Consider the following 17,137-nt stretch of genomic DNA (forward strand, 5'->3'; position numbering starts at 1 on the left):
AGGGGACACTGGGCGCACGGACGCCCTGCAGGCGGGGACACCGGAACACGGACGCTCTGCAGGCGGGGGACACGGGCACACGGACGCCCTGCAGGCGGGGGACACTGGGCGCACGGACGCCCTGCAGGCGGGGGACACTGGGCGCATGGACGCAGGCAGGGGACACTGGGCGCACGGACGCCCTGCAGGCGGGGACACCGGAACACGGACGCTCTGCAGGCGGGGGACACGGGCACACGGACGCCCTGCAGGCGGGGGACACTGGGCGCACGGACGCCCTGCAGGCGGGGGACACGGGCACACGGACGCCCTGCAGGCGGGGGACACGGGCACACGGACGCCCTGCAGGCGGGGGACACCGGCACACGGACGCCCTGCAGGCGGGGGACACTGGGCGCACGGACGCCCTGCAGGCGGGGGACACTGGCGCATGACGCCCTGCACGCAGGGGACACGGGCACACGGACGCTCTGCAGGCGGGGGACACAGCACCAGCTCTGTCTCGGCAGCTCCTCTCCAGGCCAGCACCCTTCGGGCTCTGAGAAGTCCTGCAGGTTGTTGCTGATGTCGTCTAAATAACCCAGCTGAAGGTCTTCTGCCCGACACAGGACTCCCTAGGAGAGAGGCCCCGGCTGGGCTGGGCTGGGGGAGGGGAGGTCACTGGGCTCAGCAGGGAGGTGGGGAGGAATCAGAAGCCCCCCCCCAGTCTGTTTGAGATATGGCTTGAAAGCAGGAGAGGCCTGGAGAGGCCACACTGTTTGAAAAGGTAGCCTGCCTGACCAGGCAGTGGCACAGTGGATAGTGTTGGCCTGGGACACAGAGGACCCAGGTTCGAAACCCTGAGTTCACCAGCGGGCTCACCAGCTTGAGCGCAGGGTCACCGGCTTGAGTGTGGTATCACAGACATGACCCCATGGTAAGCCCATGGCCACTGGCTTGAGCCCAAGGTCGCTGGTTTGAGCCAGGGGTCACTGGCTCTGCTGCAGTCCTCAGGGAAAATCAATGAACAACTAAGGTGGTGCGAGGAAGAATTGATGCTTCTCATCTCTCCCTTCCTGTCTGTCCCCCTCTCTCTCTTAAAAAAAAAAAAGGTAGCTTTACTGTCACTTGGGTGTGGCGAGGCCAGATCAGGAGACAAGGAGACAATGCCACTGAAAAGACAAGGGATGGTGCTGTCACAGGTCTCAAGAGCCAGGGGACACCAGGCCACAGGAGCCACACCAGAAGGCTGCAGCGTCAGGAGGCTGGGGGAGGGGAACAGGCACAAGAGCCTATGTAGTGGTTTCCAGTGGATGCAGGGGCCAGCGGGCTCAGGACCGGCTGGTGCACATAACTGCAGTGTCTCCGGGCAGGGGGCTGCCCTGGTTGGCTGGTACCTAGCTGGGTGCGCTCACGGGCGTCTGTTAACTCTCTGGGAACTGACTAGCCCTCGGGGAGCGGGGGTGAGGGTGGGGGGGCGGGGGGGGCAGTCCCTCCAGGGTCAGCGGGGCCCAGATGTCAAAGCATGAAAATACAAAAAGAGTCACGTTCAACACGCACGTCCCAACCACGGGCCTCAGTTTCCCCATCCGTGAAGGGGGGATCTTGAGTGGCCCTCCTCGGTTCGGCCAAACTCTGGCCCCCACTCTAGGCCCGGTTCCCTGTTCCTGAATCGCAAGGCAGCCGTTCCCCCACCATGGCCGCGGGGCCCCGAGGCGCCCGGATGACGGCGCGCTGTGCAGACGGCACAGGAAGCTCTGGGTAGCAACAACAGAGCGTTGCCTGCCAAAGAGAAGGGCAGGGGGTAATCGAGGCAAAGCACAACCTGCCCATGCCCCGGAGAACAGGGCTGAGGCCCCAGAGAACAGGGCTGAGATCCCGGAGAATAGGGCTGAGGCCCCGGAGAACAGGGCTGAGATCCCGGAGAACAGAGCTGAGACCCCGGAGAACAGGGCTGAGGCCCCGGAGAACAGGGCTGAGGCCCCGGAGAACAGAGCTGAGGCCCCGGAGAACAGAGCTGAGGTCCCGGAGAACAGGGCTGAGGCCCCGGAGAACAGGGCTGAGGCCCCGGAGAACAGGAGAACAGGGCTGAGACCCCGGAGAACAGGGCTGAGGCCCCGGAGAACAGGGCTGAGGTCCCGGAGAACAGGGCTGAGACCCCGGAGAATAGGGCTGAGGCCCCGGAGAACAGGGCTGAGACCCCGGAGAACAGAGCTGAGGCCCCGGAGAACAGGGCTGAGGCTCTGGAGAACAGAGCTGAGGCCCCGGAGAACAGGGCTGAGGTCCCGGAGAACAGGGCTGAGGTCCCGGAGAACAGGAGAACGAGCTGAGGTCCCGGAGAACAGGAGAACGAGCTGAGGCCCCGGAGAACAGGGCTGAGACCCCGGAGAACAGGGCTGAGGCCCCGGAGAACAGGGCTGAGGTCCCGGAGAACAGGGCTGAGGTCCCGGAGAACAGGGCTGAGACCCCGGAGAACAGGGCTGAGGTCCCGGAGAACAGGAGAACGAGCTGAGGCCCCGGAGAACAGAGCTGAGACCCCGGAGAACAGAGCTGAGACCCCGGAGAACAGGGCTGAGGTCCCGGAGAACAGGAGAACGAGCTGAGGCCCCGGAGAACAGAGCTGAGACCCCGGAGAACAGAGCTGAGGCCCCGGAGAACAGGGCTGAGGCCCCGGAGAACAGAGCTGAGGCCCCGGAGAACAGGGCTGAGGCCCCGGAGAACAGGGCTGAGGTCCCGGAGAACAGGGCTGAGACCCCAGAGAATAGGGCTGAGGCCCCGGAGAACAGGGCTGAGACCCCGGAGAACAGAGCTGAGGCCCCGGAGAACAGGGCTGAGGCTCTGGAGAACAGAGCTGAGGCCCCGGAGAACAGGGCTGAGGTCCCGGAGAACAGGGCTGAGGTCCCGGAGAACAGGGCTGAGGTCCCGGAGAACAGGGCTGAGACCCCGGAGAATAGGGCTGAGGTCCCGGAGAACAGGAGAACGAGCTGAGGCCCCGGAGAACAGAGCTGAGACCCCGGAGAACAGAGCTGAGACCCCGGAGAACAGGGCTGAGGTCCCGGAGAACAGGAGAACGAGCTGAGGCCCCGGAGAACAGAGCTGAGGCCCCGGAGAACAGGGCTGAGGCCCCGGAGAACAGAGCTGAGGCCCCGGAGAACAGGGCTGAGGCCCCGGAGAACAGAGCTGAGGCCCCGGAGAACAGGGCCGAGACCCCGGAGAACAGGGCCGAGACCCCGGAGAACAGGGCCGAGACCCCGGAGAACAGGGCCGAGGCCCCGGAGAACAGGGCCGAGACCCCGGAGAACAGGGCCGAGACCCCGGAGAACAGGGCCGAGATCCCGGAGAACAGGGCCGAGGCCCCGGAGAACAGGGCTGAGACCCCGGAGAACAGGGCTGAGGTCCCGGAGAACAGGAGAACAGGGCTGAGGCCCCGGAGAACAGGGCTGAGGCCCCGGAGAACAGGGCTGAGGCCCCGGAGAACAGGGCTGAGGCCCCGGAGAACAGGGCTGAGGCCCCGTGTGCCGGCACAAGGCGGCAACCGGGAGCTCGGAGCCTGCCGAGATCTGAGGCCGAGGGGACAGGCGGTGACTCACTGTGAAGGTCACACAGCCCAGAACCCTTCTGGAGATAAACACACTTTCATAAACACAGGAACACTCTGAGTTCCAGTCAAACAAGGGCTGCGAGACAGACCGCACGCCCCAGGGGTAGAGGGGCCGCGGGGGGGGGGGGCACTCACGCCCCCCCCAGCCCGTCAGGACGGCAGCCAGCGCCCCCTGCTCTTGTCACCACTGTGGCCTAGCGGCTGGGATGAACACCTTGTTTGTGTCCAGGGCTTGGCAGGTGGCGTGGGAGGGACCTGCAGGGCCTCCCCGGGTCTGGCCAGAGGGGAGGGACCCACAGGCTGTGCTGATCCTGCCCCACCGGCCACCCCAGGAAGCACTGGGCCTAACTGGCCGTAGCTGGAGCACGGCCGAGCCCTGGTGCCTGTCCTGGGTCTGCTCTTCCCGTCCCTGCGCCTGACGCGGGGGCACTGTGGGCCTCCTCTGCGGACGGGAAGGCAGAGGCTCGGGGGGCACAAAGTGACCTCCCAGTCAGGAGCAGCTCAGACTCCAGGTCCAGCCCCTGCCCACACGGACGTGGCCTGCACCAGGCAAGAACAAGGGCCGTTCCTCTGAGCAGGGCGACAGGGCCAGGGGTCCTACAGCTGCATGGGCAGGGGTTCCTGTGAGTCATTCTGGCTGCAGAACCGGGGAGAACAGAGGAGCCTGAGGCTCGGCATCCGGGAGGGACTGTTTATTGTCAGAAGACAGGCCCCTGCAGAGAGCGGAGAGCGGGAGGGGGAGGGGCGCCAGGCTGAAGCCCCGCCTCAGGGACAGGAGGCGGGGTCAGCTAGGCTCCACCTTGCTGGGGCGGGTGGGGTCCTGGTCCTCGCCCCCTTCCGAAGCAGCGGGTTTGGGGGCCCCAGCAGCCTCTAAAACCAGCTCCAGGGCCCCGTCGCCAGCCACTCGGCACACCTCCTCCCCTCTGGCCGCCAGGATTTCTTCAATGTTCCTGAGAGAGAGGAAGGTGCCATGATAGCCTGGGCCCCTCACCAGTCCTGCACCTTGGTCCCTCGAGGGCACCCAAGGCCAGGCTTGAGCCAGGAACATGGGTCCCAGCGCTGGGATGGCATCAGGGCCACTGCATTCTGCCCTCCTGGAGCCTTCTCCACACCCCCACCCCCACCCCCAGAGGCAGCCTCTGTTAGTGCCCTATTCCCAGGGAAGAATGCTCACTCAGAAGCCCAACTGAACGGTCCAGGGCCACCTGGCCGCAAGGCTCCTGACCATTTCCCCCACACACACTGCTTTCTACAGAGGGGTGAGGTCAACTCTGTAGGCCCAGAGTCCTGTCCACAACTCCTCATGCTCATCCCCACGTCTGGCATGGTCAACCCGGCAGCACTGACAGAGGACAAGAGTGTGAGTCACTAGGATCTTTTCCCCACAGCAGGCACCCGAGAAATGTTTGTAGGATGAATGAAAAATGCATGACCAGGAGGTGGCGCAGTGGAGAGTGCCTCGGCCTGGGACACAGAGGACCCAGGTTTGAAACCTCAAGGTCGCCGGCTTGAGCGCGGGCTCACCAGCTTGAGCATGGGGTTGCCAGCTTGAGCGTGGGATCATAGATATGACCCCATGGTCACTGGCTTGAGCCAAAAGGTCGCTGGCTTGAAGCCCAAGGTCGCTGACTTGAGCAAGGGGTCACTCGGTCTGCTGTAGCTCCACTGCCCCCCCATCAAGGCACATATGAGAAAATAGTCAATGAACAACTAAGGTGTCGCAACAAAGAATTGATGCTTCTCATCTCTCTCCCTTCCTGTCTGTCCCTGTTTCTTTCCCTTTCAAAAAGAAAAAGAAAAAGAAAGAAACCCACAAAATGAAAGGAAGTCACTGCTTTAAGAGTCAGTTTAGCCTGACCAGGCGATGGCGCAGTGGATAGAGCATCGGACTGGGATGCAGAGGACCCAGGTTCGAGACCCTGAGGTCACCAGCTTGAGCGCGGGCTCATCTGGTTTGAGCAAGGCTCACCAGCTTGGACCCAAGATCGCTGGCTCAAATAAGGTGTTACTTGGTCTGCTGAAGGCCCACAGTCAAGGCACATATGAGAAAGCAATCAATGAATAACTAAAGTGCCACAACGAAAAACTGATCATTGATGTTTCTCATCTCTCTGCGTTCCTATCTGTCTGTCCCTATCTATCCCTCTCTCTGACTCTTTGCCTCTGTAAAAAAAAAAAAAAAAAAAAAAGTCAGTTTAGGGGAGGCCTGTGGGCCCGACCAGTAAGGGGGTACTGCCTGCTGTCAGTGAGGGTAGTCAGGCAGTGCGGCAGGGGCTGGTCCAGGGCAGACTGAGTAAATTAAAACGTGCCCCATGCCTGGGGCATATTTATACAAGTTATGCGTGGTTTATCTAAAATTCAACTGTAACTGCTCTCCCAGTACGAACAGGGCTGGAGAAGGGGGCTGTGTAAACCTCATTAGGGGGAGGCTCCCCACCTGGGACTCGGTCCCAGTAACCCTGTGCAGGTGAGGGAAGGCCTCACCTCTTCCCATCCAAGTCGGAGAACCAGCCCAGGTTGTCCGCAATGATGTGGTGGTTCCGGCAGCCAGGGCAGGTCACAATGACCACACCCTGGTGATAAGCCAGCTTGGAGATTTGTTTGGAGGACCGGGTCCCACAGACCTGATAGAGACACAGGGAGACAGAGCGCAGGTGAGGCCACGGGCCTGGCCCCATCTCTCCAGAAAGGCCCCTCCCATTGTGAGGATTAGCTCCACCCCAGGGCAGGGCCAGCCTTCTTCCTAAGGACTTGCTCTCGGGAGAGATAAAACCCCTCTTCCCTACGAACCTGCCCCAACCCCTAAACTTTAGGATAGCCCCGCTTGTCTGCCAGAAGGCCCCGCCCCTAAACGATAGCCCCTCCCCTCCCCCAGAAGGACCTGCCCCCTAGGAGATAGCCCCACCCTCTAAACAGACCCCGCCCCTTCCCCAGAAGCCCCGCCCCTTGTGAGAAGGCCACGCCCCCAAGGGGACCACTCCACGTGTCCCCGCCCCACACCACCTCTGCGGGATAGCGCAGTCCAGGTGCAGGTGCGGGCGCGGGCCAGACCCCGGCCCCGCAGCGCGCCCACCTTGCAGGTGTAGACGAGCTGGTAGTGCGCCGCCCTGGGCCCAGGCTCAGAGCTCAAGCGCCGCCCGCTGCAGTCCCGGGCCCGTCTTTTCCCCGCGACCTCCGGGCGGGCTCTGCATGCCCACAGCCGCCTCAGGTCGGGCCGCGCGCCGCTCACCAGCGTCGACACGCGGCACAGCGCCACTCTCCACATCCCTTCCGCGGACCCTAGCTGCCCCGCCCTGCTCTCGCCCGGCGGCGTTCACATTGCGGTGCCGCCATCTTGGAAGCGGGCAACGGCGGAAGCGATCCTCCGCGGCCCCCGTAGCGGGCGGCTGGGGCGCGCTTTGCTGCCCCCTGGCGGCGGGCGGTGCGCGCGCACCGTGGGACGCGGAGTTGGAAGGTGCGCGCGCGCGCGCGCGAGGAAAGCCATCATCGGACCCGGCGCTCGTTTATTTATTAGGCTCTGCATTTCTAATGCTGTGTAGGCGTCTGCGTTACATAAAAAGGTGGAACAGGACGATGATCGACACAGCGCGTGTGCCGATAGGCGGAAACGGGCGGCCGAGACGGAGGCAGCCGGTCTGGGGCCGGCCCGCCTTCTGCACGCCGGGCCGCTACGAGCCCTCTGTGTCCGTGTTGTCGCTGCCCGTGGTGTTCTCCCAGTCCACCTCCCCCTGTCTCGAGCCGTGCTGCATCTTCCGGAGCGCCCGCTTCCTGCAGGAGAGCCGAGGACGCAGGTGTCCGCGGGGGCCGCCCGCCCGCACCTACCCCCATCCTCGCCCGGCGCCCACGCGGGCCCACCTGCGGTAGTTCTCAAAGCTCTCTTTGAGACGCCGCCGCTCCTTCTCCGGGGGCTCCCCGCCGCTCAGACCTGTGCCCTGCAGCAGGGGGCAGGGTCAGCCTCTGGCTCGAGCTTGCGTGGGTCCCGCGGGGCAGGGGCGGGACCGTGCGGGGAAGCGGGGTGTGGGTCCCTCCTTTCAGATGACATGACAGGCCCAGCGTGCAGCCAGCGTGGGCAGGGCCCCAAGCCAGGCTGTTCCTTTGCTGTGCAGGACCGACTCCCCGGCAGTGGGGGGTTAGCTGTCAACGCTGCGGTGGCCGGCACAGAAGACAGGCGTCCCGTGACTGCCACTGCACAGGCACTGCCCTGGCCTGGCCACCCCTCTACCCACTGCTTTGTGCAAGGGAGGGGGATCAGCTTCATGTTCCAAACGCTGCACCCTAAGAGCCTGCGGGCTGAGACCCTTGTGATCACGCCCCCCAAGCGTCCAGACGGAGGAATTACTCTTCCCACACCAGGAGCACCCCACGGCTGGCTTACATTGGGGGTCAGTAGAAGCCGCTCCTTCTGCAGAGCCTCGAAGGGCTGCTCTGGGCTCTCTTCGTCAGCTGGGCCACCTGGAAAGGGACGTTGTTGTGCCTGTGGGTTCTGCCCGCCCGCCAGGACCAAGCGAGGCAAGGCCAACACCCCCCCTCCTCACCCCTGATGTTTCTGGCCAGGCCTGTACCATCTGCTCAGTCCTCACTTGGACCCCACAGGGACTCCCACTGTACAGAGACTGGGGCCCACTCCTCACTCCCAGGAGGAGGCTCTCTTGGCTGCTCCCACCCAGATGGCCCAGGCCGTCCTCAGTGGGGGCTGGGGCACTGCGCTGGTTGGGAGCAGGACATTCCAGGCTGCTGGGACCCCTTTGAAGGGCCCCAGGGCTCAGGACCCTCACACAGCAGGTGCTCTGAGCAGCTGACTCCCCTAAACCGGCCATGACCGGGAACTATGGACTCCAGTCTCAGACCCATCACAGCGGGCCCAGGCCTCTGCCTGGGGCTGACACGTCCCCTCCCCTCAGCTCAACGCTCGGGCCTACCATGGCTTCTGCGAGGGGCCACGCCACCCCTGGGTTGAGGACCCTGGGCTGGTTGGGCCTGCCGCCTCTCCCCAGTGGGGGCTCGGTGGCCTCACGCTCATTGGGCCTCAGCCGACCGCCCAACCCTCACTTCTCTATTTGCTTCCTCTTCTTCCTCTTTTGCCCCCTTCTAGAAGCTGGGGTCAGCCTGGTGCTGAGGAAGTCTTGTCTGGCTCCCCACACAACCTCTGTGGCAGCCCCTCCCTCTCCCAGCACAGGGCTCTTCCAGAGCTCTGTACCCCCCTTCACAGTGAGCCCCTTGCCCCATGTCCCAGCCACCCCACCACAGGCCTGTCTCCAGGTAGACGGAGGGTCCCGCCCCTGCCACCGGAAGCCCACCAGCGCCCTGTCACCCTCCACAACCCCTCTTTCCCTTTTCTGCCCCTACTTCTGAGCATGGCACACCTGGGCACTGGCTCCCTGCAGGAGAGGGTGCTCGGGGAGGGCAGGATGCCTCCACCCTGCAGTCCTGGGGCCGGAGCGGGGACACATCCTGCAGGCCTGGGCCCCAGGTTTGAGTGGGGCTCTCATTTGCCCGCCAGGGGACTTTGCAGGGGGGTCCCTCCCAGCCTCAGTGTCTCTGTACTGTGAAGATCAGCGGGACAGAACTGGAGTGTGTTTCCCCAGGCACCAGGCACACGGGGCCAAGGTTCGAGACTGGCATCAGCTTGGGGTGATAAGGAGACTGCCGGGGGCACACGGGCTACCTCTCACCTTTGTCAGAGAGCTGGGCGTCCTCCTCCAGGTGCCGGGGGACCGAGAGCTTCCAAAGAGAAATGGGACAGCCTGTTAGGACTCTGTCTCTGTGGACCTGGCCCTGACCCGCTGTGCTGCTGTCCCCTTCACTGTCACCCTCTGCACGAGCTTCTCAGGGACTCTGCACAGCCAGGCCAGGGGCCCGGGGTGGGGGCTGCCGGGTCTGCTCAGCCCTGAGCACACAGAGGCCCTGCGGGCACCAGCAGCTCTTCCTCTGCCTGGCCGTGCACTGGGACAATAGGGGACAGCCCAGCTCACCAGAGCCGGGGGCAGGCGGCCGAGCATCTGGACCGTCCGAGAGACATACATGGGGCTGTGGTCCTGCAGAGGCTGTGGCTGGGAGCCCAGCTGGGGGTCACACTCACCTCCTGGGAGTTCCTGGGTGAGCTGTCCTCCAAGTCAGAGCTCTGTGGTCACAGAAGAGGGGCCGGTCAGGAGGCTGTGGGGGGAACTGAGCCACCTTGGGAATGGGCTGTGGTGAGGTGTGCTGAGGGGCCCCAGACCAGCCTGTCCTCCAGGGAAGTCCCTCTCTCCCCTCACCAGACCCAGAGCCACCTGCTGGGCCCTGAGCTCCTCCAGGTGGGCTCCTTGCAGAGGGAGCTCAGAAGGCCCGGGGACCTGCCAGGGCCACCAGGGGGCAATAGCCAGGCCAGGCCAGGTCCGAGGCCATCCGGAGGCTCCTGCTGTGGGCTCTGGGGACCTGCCTGCTCCCGCGAGGCCACCCCGTGTCCCCACCCGCGGCAGGGCCCCCGGGGCACACGCACCAGGACCAGCATCTCCAGCTGCTGCTGCTTGAGCCTGCCCTCCACGGCCAGCAGCTGGCCCTCACGCTGGAACAGCTGCAGCTGCAGCTCGTCGGCCTTCTCGCCCAGCTCCCGCACCTGCTTGCGCAGCGTGTCCTTGTCCTGCAGGCTGCGGGCATACTGCGTGTGCAGCTCCTCCCGCGACGCCATGGCCTGCGGGGAGACCCGCGCTGGTGGGGGCCGGCCCAGCCCCCTCCTCTCCGGTCCCAGAGGTAGTGTCGGGGATGGTAAATGTGATCAAGGCTCCTGACCGGAAGTGTGGGCAGCTCAGGAAAGATAACGGAGGTAAAAAAAAGTAATAACCCTCCACGCTCAACCTGCAGCATCGCGGCCCCAGGTCGCTCCCTCAGCCTGCGTGCCGTGGTGACGTTCCACACACTTTGTGCCCTGCACCCAGCTCTGTGGATTCTGACTGCTTGATTGACATCGAGACCGTGTTTGTGAACAGCTGTGTAATTCATGTTCTTTAGAACGGAAGTACTGCACTCCTGTGCACACTTCTCACGGGGAGGCCGAGGTGTGAGATGGACTGTACTAATTAATGCACCACGGGCAGGCAGACCCCCCCTGGGGACAGAACACAGGCCAGGAGGTGCCATGTCTGTAGTGACTCGCCCAGGAGGCGCGGCTACCAGTCGAGGTGTAAGTGGGCCCACCCACGTCCCTGGTAACAGCCCCCAACAGTCAAGAACAGAACTTCACTAAGCTCACCCGTTTCCAACTTGGGACCAATCAGAGACGATCCTACCCACTCGCCTGGCTGCCTGCCCGGCCCCCCAGCACAGCAGGGCTGTCCATGCCTCTCAGCCTGCCTGTGAGCCTCCGCCAGGTATTAGCGGAAGTTGGGGGCTGGCCCAGCCAGGTCACCTCGCAGGGACTTCTCAGTTCTCACTCCTGTCCACGGCCTGGAGATAACCCGCATTCCTATTACTCCTGAGAGACTGGGTTCCGGAAGGGGAATTGCTGGGTTAAAAGGAATGTATGGTTTATGGCTCCAGACACCTGACACGTTGCCAGCCACCCTCCAGATGCCATTGAAGGTGACGGGGCGCAATAGAGGGTGAAGCCACAGTGCTGTGTGGCACGCTGCCTCCCATCCACAGGACAGCAAGCAGCTGGCCAAGGTGCCCACGATTGTTTAGGTTTAAAAAGTTACTTGGGCCCTGGCTGGATAGCTTGGTTGGTTAGAGCATCATGCCAAAGCACAGAGGTTGCTGGTTCGATCCCCAGTCAGGGCACATTTGGGAACAGCTCCGTGTTCCTGTCTCTCTTTCTCTCTCCCTTCCTCTTTGCAAAACAAGACAGATAGCTTCCATTGTGAAACAAAACAACGTGTACATCACTGAAAAAGCCTGGAGGTCCAGTGGAAGGTGGAGTGGATTTGCTGGCAGCAGGCTGGGCCCACGGTGGAGGTGGAACTAACCTCATTGCTGCCGACCACGTTTGCAAATGATCAACGTACTGCTTTTGCCCTTTAAAAACCACATTGACAACCCCCCTTATTGCATTGGCGGCCCACGCCGACACAGGAATGACCCCACCACAGGTGGTCTTTACCTGGTCCCGCTCGATGGCCACCTCCTCCATCTGCTGCAGGATGGCCTCGATGCGGTCCTTGTACATCTTGGAGTCCTTCCGCAGGGCCAGGCATTGCAGCTCGAACAACTCCTTCTCCTCCGCGCACTGCGGGAGACGGCAGCTAGCTCCCACCGCCCGCGGCCCCCATTCTGGAGCAGCCCTGGGCTTCCAGACCGACAGGCAGTGCTGAGTGAGTGAGTGAGTGTGTGTGTGTGTGTGTGTGTGTGTAAGGAGCTGGGCTGTGTGTGTGTGTAAGGGTGTAAGGAACTGGGCTGTGTGTGTGTGTGTGTGTAAGGGTGTAAGGAGCTGGGCTGTGTGTGTGTGTGTGTGTGTAAGGGTGTAAGGAGCTGGGCCCTTGTGCCTCCAGGAGGGGGCAGGTACGGATGTGGAGCTGGGCCCAAGCACCCGTTCCAGGCCCTATGTGGACACAGGGCAGACCCTCCGCCCACCACCCGGCCCTGTGCGCAGCCGCGCCGGCAGCATACCCGGGCGCGCAGGGCCTCGGCCTGGCGCAGATCCTTGCGCAGGGTGAAGATGGTGCTGGCCTGTTTCTGGTGGTCCTGCAATGCCTGCCGCCAGTCCTCCTCCAGCACCTGGATGTAGGGGCTGCCCTTGTCCAGCTTCCCTTCCTGGGGGTGGCGGGGGTCACAGAGTGGCGGGGCTGCAGGGTGGCCGGGGGAGGTGTGCCCGTGCCACCGGCCCCAGCACCGCCCACCCCGCCGGCCCCCACCTGCACCGAGACCTCCAGCTCCTGCACCCGGGCCTGCAGCAGCGCCTTCTCCTGCTGCAGGTCCCACAGCAGCTCCTGGCTGGGCCGCTGCTCCATGGCATGCCGCAACTTCAGTGTGTGCTTCCGCTCCACCTTGCAGTCGTCCTCCGCCTTCATCAGGCTGTGCCTGAGCCGGTCCACCTGCGGGGCGGCGCCCTGTCCCGTCAGCCCAGGGGCCCCGCCCCCACGGCTGGGACCCTCCCGGCTCCGCCCCCGGGGGATCCGCCCCCGTCCCACTTGGGACCCGCGGGCACCTCCAGCTGCAGGTCGCGGTTCCGCATGAGCGCCGTGCCCTTCTCCTCACTCTGGCGGGCCAGGCGCATGGCCAGGTCGTAGTTCTCGTCCTTGCAGCGTTTGAGCTCCCGGCCGCAGGCCTCGCACTCCTCCTTGAGCCGCTGCACGCGCTCCTGCTGCTTGCGCAGCAGGCTGTCCTTGACGCGCAGCTCCTTGATGAAGTCGTCCTTGGAGCTCAGCACGGCCGTTAGGTCCTGCACCTTCTTCTGCAGCTTCGTGACCTCGTTCATCAGGAGCTGCGTCAGGCCCGACTCGCCGGAAGCGTCTGTGGGCCGGGCTCTGCGTCAGACACCCACGCTGCCGGCGCCTTACCCCCCAACCCCCAGCCAGGGGGCTCTCCGCGCCCAGATAACAATGCCCAGAGGCTACTGCTGCCCGCTGAGGAGATGGACTGAGACTCCGCCCCTGCCCTCACAGGACAGGGGCAGCCATGCCCCTCACCCTAACTTGGCTGTGATGTTGGCTGTTAGAAAGGAGGACTCAACTCCGGGGCCAGGCCAGTGTTGCTGGGACTTCGCCTTTACTGGGCTCAACAGGCCGCTGCCTCTCAGGGGTCACATGGCCTTCTGGCAGGGCAGGCTCTGGACCAGGAGTTGGCCTGTGCACCCCCACCGCCCACCTGCTCCCCAGGGAGGGGAGTCATGACAGGGCAGCCTCCCCCCCCCCGCCCCCCGTGGACCCTCCGGGGCGTCTCTCACTCATCTCCTTCACCCCCATTTAATCCACTGGGAGACCCCACAGGCGGGGGCCTGCCTCCATGCCCACCCCATATGGCGCCCCTGCCCCCCATCCTGTCCCTGTGCCCCCCACGCCTATCCCCACCTGCTATGCCCCCCCCACGTCCAGCCCGACGCCGGCGTCCGGTGCTCACCAATGATCATGGAGAAGACGCGGGTGGGCTCCTTGCCCGTGACCTTCCTGTAGAGCTGCGGGTAGTAGAGCTCCAGGCTCTCCAGGAAGGCCACGTAGCCCTTGTGGCCCGTGCGCTGCACGATGTCCAGCAGCACGCCTGCAACCCAGAGAGGCCTGGCTGGGCCACGGGCCGCCGTCCCGGGACATGCCTGGGCACCGGGGACAGGGCGGGTCTGGGCCGGGGCCAGGTGCTGCCCACCCACCCACTGGCCCTCCCAGCGGCCTCCGGAGAGGCGCGGGGTGCCAGGGAGTCCCCATTCACGGGGGGGCCGTTGGGGAGAGGGCAGCAACAGCCCCCTCTGGGCTGGCTCCAGCCCCACTGACCGACTTTCCGCTTGCGGGTGACGAGGCTGGGGTCGCTGAGCACCTGCTCCTCGTCGTCAGGGTTGAGCACCTTGCACTGCCGCAGGTAGGGCGTGATGCGCGAGGGGTCGATGACGGCGATGAGCTTCACCCGGAAGCTCTCCAGGGTGCTCCAGCACTCGTCCTCGTTCTCGTAGTCCGACATGGCGGGGGCCTGGAGGCAACGCCGCGCGCTGAGCTGTCCACCGCAGCCCGGCCAGAACGCCGGGCAGAGCCCAACAGGGAACTCACCCGGGTGCAGCCCGGAGAGGCGTGCAGCCTCCCCCACCCTCCCGTCTCGGCCACCAACGAGGGGGCGACCTGGTGCTGTGACGTGCTCCCGGGGCGGCCATGCCCGGCCCTTCCTGGGCCCTGCTCCCAACCCACAGCCCCCCTGGCAGGTGGGGGAGGGGGCTCCAGCCCCCAGCCAGCCGGGACTCAGGCTGGGGCCAGAAGCACGTTGGCAAGTGTCCTTCCCACCTGCACAGCCCCGTGACTTCCTCATTCCCCGATGTGGCGCCCTCTCCCATCCCAGTCCTCTTCCCTCCTCGCCTTCCGGCGGCTGGTGATGCAACAGTCACCCCGCGGCTGCCCACGGCCCGGCCGGCTGCAAGTCAGGCTTGGCGATACTGCCGTTTGGGAAGGGTGACTGGATGGCTCCAGAGAGCCAGGGCCGGGCACGCGGGGACGGGCTGTGTGCGGCTGTCACCAAGAGGCCTGCCCCGGGGCTCTGGTCCCGGGCCCCCAGCCATCTCTGGGCTCCTCTCCCGCCTGCCAGGGGGGCTGCTCTAGGTCACACTCTCCAGGGACTGACCTGTCAGCTCGTCAACAAGGGGACCACTAAGCTGGTGCCACCGCCTGCTGTTCCCTTCTGCCAGAAGGCGGCAAACAGCTCTCTCTGGGGCCAGGCCATGGCAGGGAGCAGCCGCACGGTCACTCCTCTGGGTGGTGGGGACGGAGCCCTCAGCCCACGTGGGAAAGGCTGGGTCCGGCCCCCAGGAGCCCAACCACACTCCTAATGCCCAGGTGCTGGCCTGCCTGGGCTTTTGAGGAGTCTCTCCAGCTTCCTGCTGTGTGTGGTCACCCCACCCAGCCCAGCGACAGCCAAGGCGTTGAGGAAACAGCACTGCAGCCGATGGACCTTCGACCACTCCCGTCTTTCTAGCCTAAAGCCTGCAGGTCCCACACCAGACACCCTGCCGTTGGTTCCGTTGAAATGCACCAGCAGGTGCCAGTGTCCGTGAAGGGGGACAGGGCAGAAGAGTGGAGGTCACCTGTGCCCTCCTGGGACCTGTTCCAGGACCTGCTCCTGCCCCATGAGCCCCTGGCAGAGAGCCGCATCCTCCCAGCCACCTTTCAGGGAGGCCCAGACCACCTACCTCAGGGTCCCGGAGGGCGCACGGCGCGCGGCTGGACACCTGTCAGCCAGGGCCACCGATTCAACGAGGGACAGGAGGTGGCGCGCAGCTGGTGAGGGAGGGTGGAGCCCGCAGGGAGCCGGGGTACTTCCTGAAGGGGGGACCGCCCCAGGCAGCTGCCTTCCGATTGGCTCGGCTGAGGCTGGGGGCGGAGCCGGGCCGGAACGTGGAAGTGCCTGCACTCGGAGGAAAGCTGCGGAGAGGTCTCCGCGCCCCGGAGGCCCAGCCTCAGCGCCCCCATCGTGCGAGGTCAGCTAAGACCGTCCTCGGTCCAGTCCGCTTTGGCTCAGACACAGGCTTCCGGAGGCCTTTCGGGCAGGGGGTGCTCTGTGTGGGCCTAACCCTCACCTCCAGCAGCCCTGTGGGGACCGGCAGCCTGGCCAGGCAGTGTGCTGTCCCCAGGGCGTTGGGCAGGGGAGGCCGCTGCAGCCTGCAGGAAGGCACAGCCCTGCCTCGCGTGCTACACAGCACACGCCATCAGCCAACCCCGCAGCTCTTCCTGGAAGCGCCCCCACTTCCCACCAGGACATAGGAGATGGTGACAGCAGGCTCCCAAGACTCGGATGGCTGTGGGAATCCCCAGGCCCCCTGCCTCACCAGCGCAGCCGGTTGAACTGAGTTGCCGCCAGCCGGGTGGAGGTGACAGCAACAGGCCAGGCAGGATTAGCAGGACGGGCATGCTCCTGGCTCTGCCTTCCTGAGGTGTCTCACCGCCTAGCCGCTCCTCCCTGTGGGGCCCCGGCCCTCAGTCCCTGGGCTTCTGTGCCTCCCGGCCGTGGCGGCTGGCGGGCTGTTTGTGGCTGAGACCTGGGAGTCCTGGTAAAACTAGGTGCTGCTGAGGCTTGGGGGCGGCCAGGCGACCTGCCCACAGGACAGCAGAGGCCCGACAGCCCGGGTCCTCCAGACCCTTGGGGGTAGCTGCACTCTGGGGGTCGTGCTCTGTGCTGGGCCCCCCACAGGAGTGGCCGGCTGGTGCAGGGCCCCCGACCGCCCAGTTTCCTCACTTTGTAAAACAGCTAATAAAGGGGCACTAGTCATGGAAACGTCTTGGTTTCGGGGTACGTCATGACCGATCCAGAAAGGTATCTGATAATCCCTGCATATTTGGAAATTAAACACAAACCTCCAGACCAGCCACAGGTCAGAGGAAGTCAGAGAAAACTAGAAATTAGTTGCGAGTCCTGAGTGCATAACACCGCTCACACAGGCAGCGCGTGGCAAGTGGGCCCACGGCAGGCGTGATGTGACGTGACGCGTGCTGTCTGGTGGGGGTGAGGCGGCGGCCAAGCCAGGACACAGCTGGGCCCACTTGCTCCAGTTCTCTGCTGGAAGCTCTCCACGATACGGCAGTGACATCACAGGGAGCCGGCCATGAGGACCAGAAGCTGGGAGCCTTGGGACAGATGGGGGCTCCTGGGACAGTCCTGTGCTAAAGACAGGCCTGCAGGACACAGAGGGGCGCTCGGTGGGGCCGCCTGGGTCGGCTGCGTGGTCTGGACGGCGGAGGAAGTGGTCGCCCTCGGCCCTGATGTGGCACCTTGAAGGATGGCAGCCACATTGCTTCCTGTGGAAAAGGGCCTCTGCTTCTCGGGGTCCAAGGACCCCAGGCCCAGCTGGTCAACTCCCAGCATGTCCGGGGGGCCCATCCCTCTGGGGGGGCCCATCCCTCTCCTCATGGCCCACTATCTCAGGACAAACAGCCTGTAGCTTGTTTTTTAATTCAAAAA

The 17,137-nt window shown here is 64.6% G+C and overlaps 2 protein-coding genes across 3 annotated transcripts; both read right to left on the reverse strand.

Annotated features, from left to right (window-relative positions):
- Nucleotides 1–4,303: 4,303 nt before the first annotated feature.
- Nucleotides 4,304–6,946, reverse strand: DNLZ (DNL-type zinc finger). The gene is made up of 3 exons (XM_066366723.1): nucleotides 6,654–6,946; nucleotides 6,065–6,204; nucleotides 4,304–4,530 (listed from the first exon to the last, which is right to left on the reverse strand). Exons 1-3 carry the CDS (start codon nucleotides 6,843–6,845, stop codon nucleotides 4,365–4,367), a joined length of 498 nt encoding a protein of 165 aa, XP_066222820.1. The 5' UTR covers nucleotides 6,846–6,946; the 3' UTR covers nucleotides 4,304–4,364.
- Nucleotides 6,947–7,072: 126 nt separating this feature from the next.
- Nucleotides 7,073–16,622, reverse strand: CARD9 (caspase recruitment domain family member 9). 2 transcript variants are annotated; one of them, XM_066366709.1, is made up of 14 exons: nucleotides 15,372–16,622; nucleotides 13,975–14,167; nucleotides 13,610–13,747; nucleotides 12,699–13,003; nucleotides 12,406–12,585; nucleotides 12,161–12,304; nucleotides 11,655–11,780; nucleotides 10,059–10,250; nucleotides 9,660–9,701; nucleotides 9,553–9,579; nucleotides 9,253–9,301; nucleotides 7,956–8,032; nucleotides 7,436–7,512; nucleotides 7,073–7,348 (listed from the first exon to the last, which is right to left on the reverse strand). In XM_066366709.1, the coding sequence occupies exons 2-14, from the start codon at nucleotides 14,156–14,158 to the stop codon at nucleotides 7,249–7,251; spliced, it is 1,641 nt and encodes a 546-aa protein (XP_066222806.1). In that variant the 5' UTR covers nucleotides 14,159–14,167; nucleotides 15,372–16,622; the 3' UTR covers nucleotides 7,073–7,248. The 2 variants fall into 2 exon arrangements, with proteins under 2 accessions (XP_066222806.1, XP_066222807.1); XM_066366710.1 differs by lacking the exon at nucleotides 9,553–9,579 and having other exon boundaries at nucleotides 15,372–16,592.
- Between the last annotated feature and the right edge of the window lie 515 nt (nucleotides 16,623–17,137).

This window comes from Saccopteryx leptura, chromosome 2 (assembly GCF_036850995.1).
Source record: "Saccopteryx leptura isolate mSacLep1 chromosome 2, mSacLep1_pri_phased_curated, whole genome shotgun sequence".
Taxonomy (NCBI): Eukaryota; Metazoa; Chordata; class Mammalia; order Chiroptera; family Emballonuridae; genus Saccopteryx; species Saccopteryx leptura.

Excerpts from the sequence above, each read along its gene's own strand:
- DNLZ (XM_066366723.1), bottom strand. The coding sequence starts at position 6,845 with ATGTGGAGAGTGGCGCTGTGCCGCGTGTCGACGCTGGTGAGCGGCGCG. Across the intron at positions 6,205-6,653 it reads AGCTCGTCTACACCTGCAAG|GTCTGTGGGACCCGGTCCTC; the intron begins GTGGGCGCGCTG and ends TGTCTCTATCAG. Across the intron at positions 4,531-6,064 it reads TCCGACTTGGATGGGAAGAG|GAACATTGAAGAAATCCTGG; the intron begins GTGAGGCCTTCC and ends CCTCTCTCTCAG.
- CARD9 (XM_066366709.1), bottom strand. The coding sequence starts at position 14,158 with ATGTCGGACTACGAGAACGAGGACGAGTGCTGGAGCACCCTGGAGAGC. Across the intron at positions 9,302-9,552 it reads GCCGCCTGCCCCCGGCTCTG|CTCTCGGTCCCCCGGCACCT; the intron begins GTGAGCTGGGCT and ends TCTCTTTGGAAG. Across the intron at positions 7,349-7,435 it reads AGCTTTGAGAACTACCGCAG|GAAGCGGGCGCTCCGGAAGA; the intron begins GTGGGCCCGCGT and ends GCTCTCCTGCAG.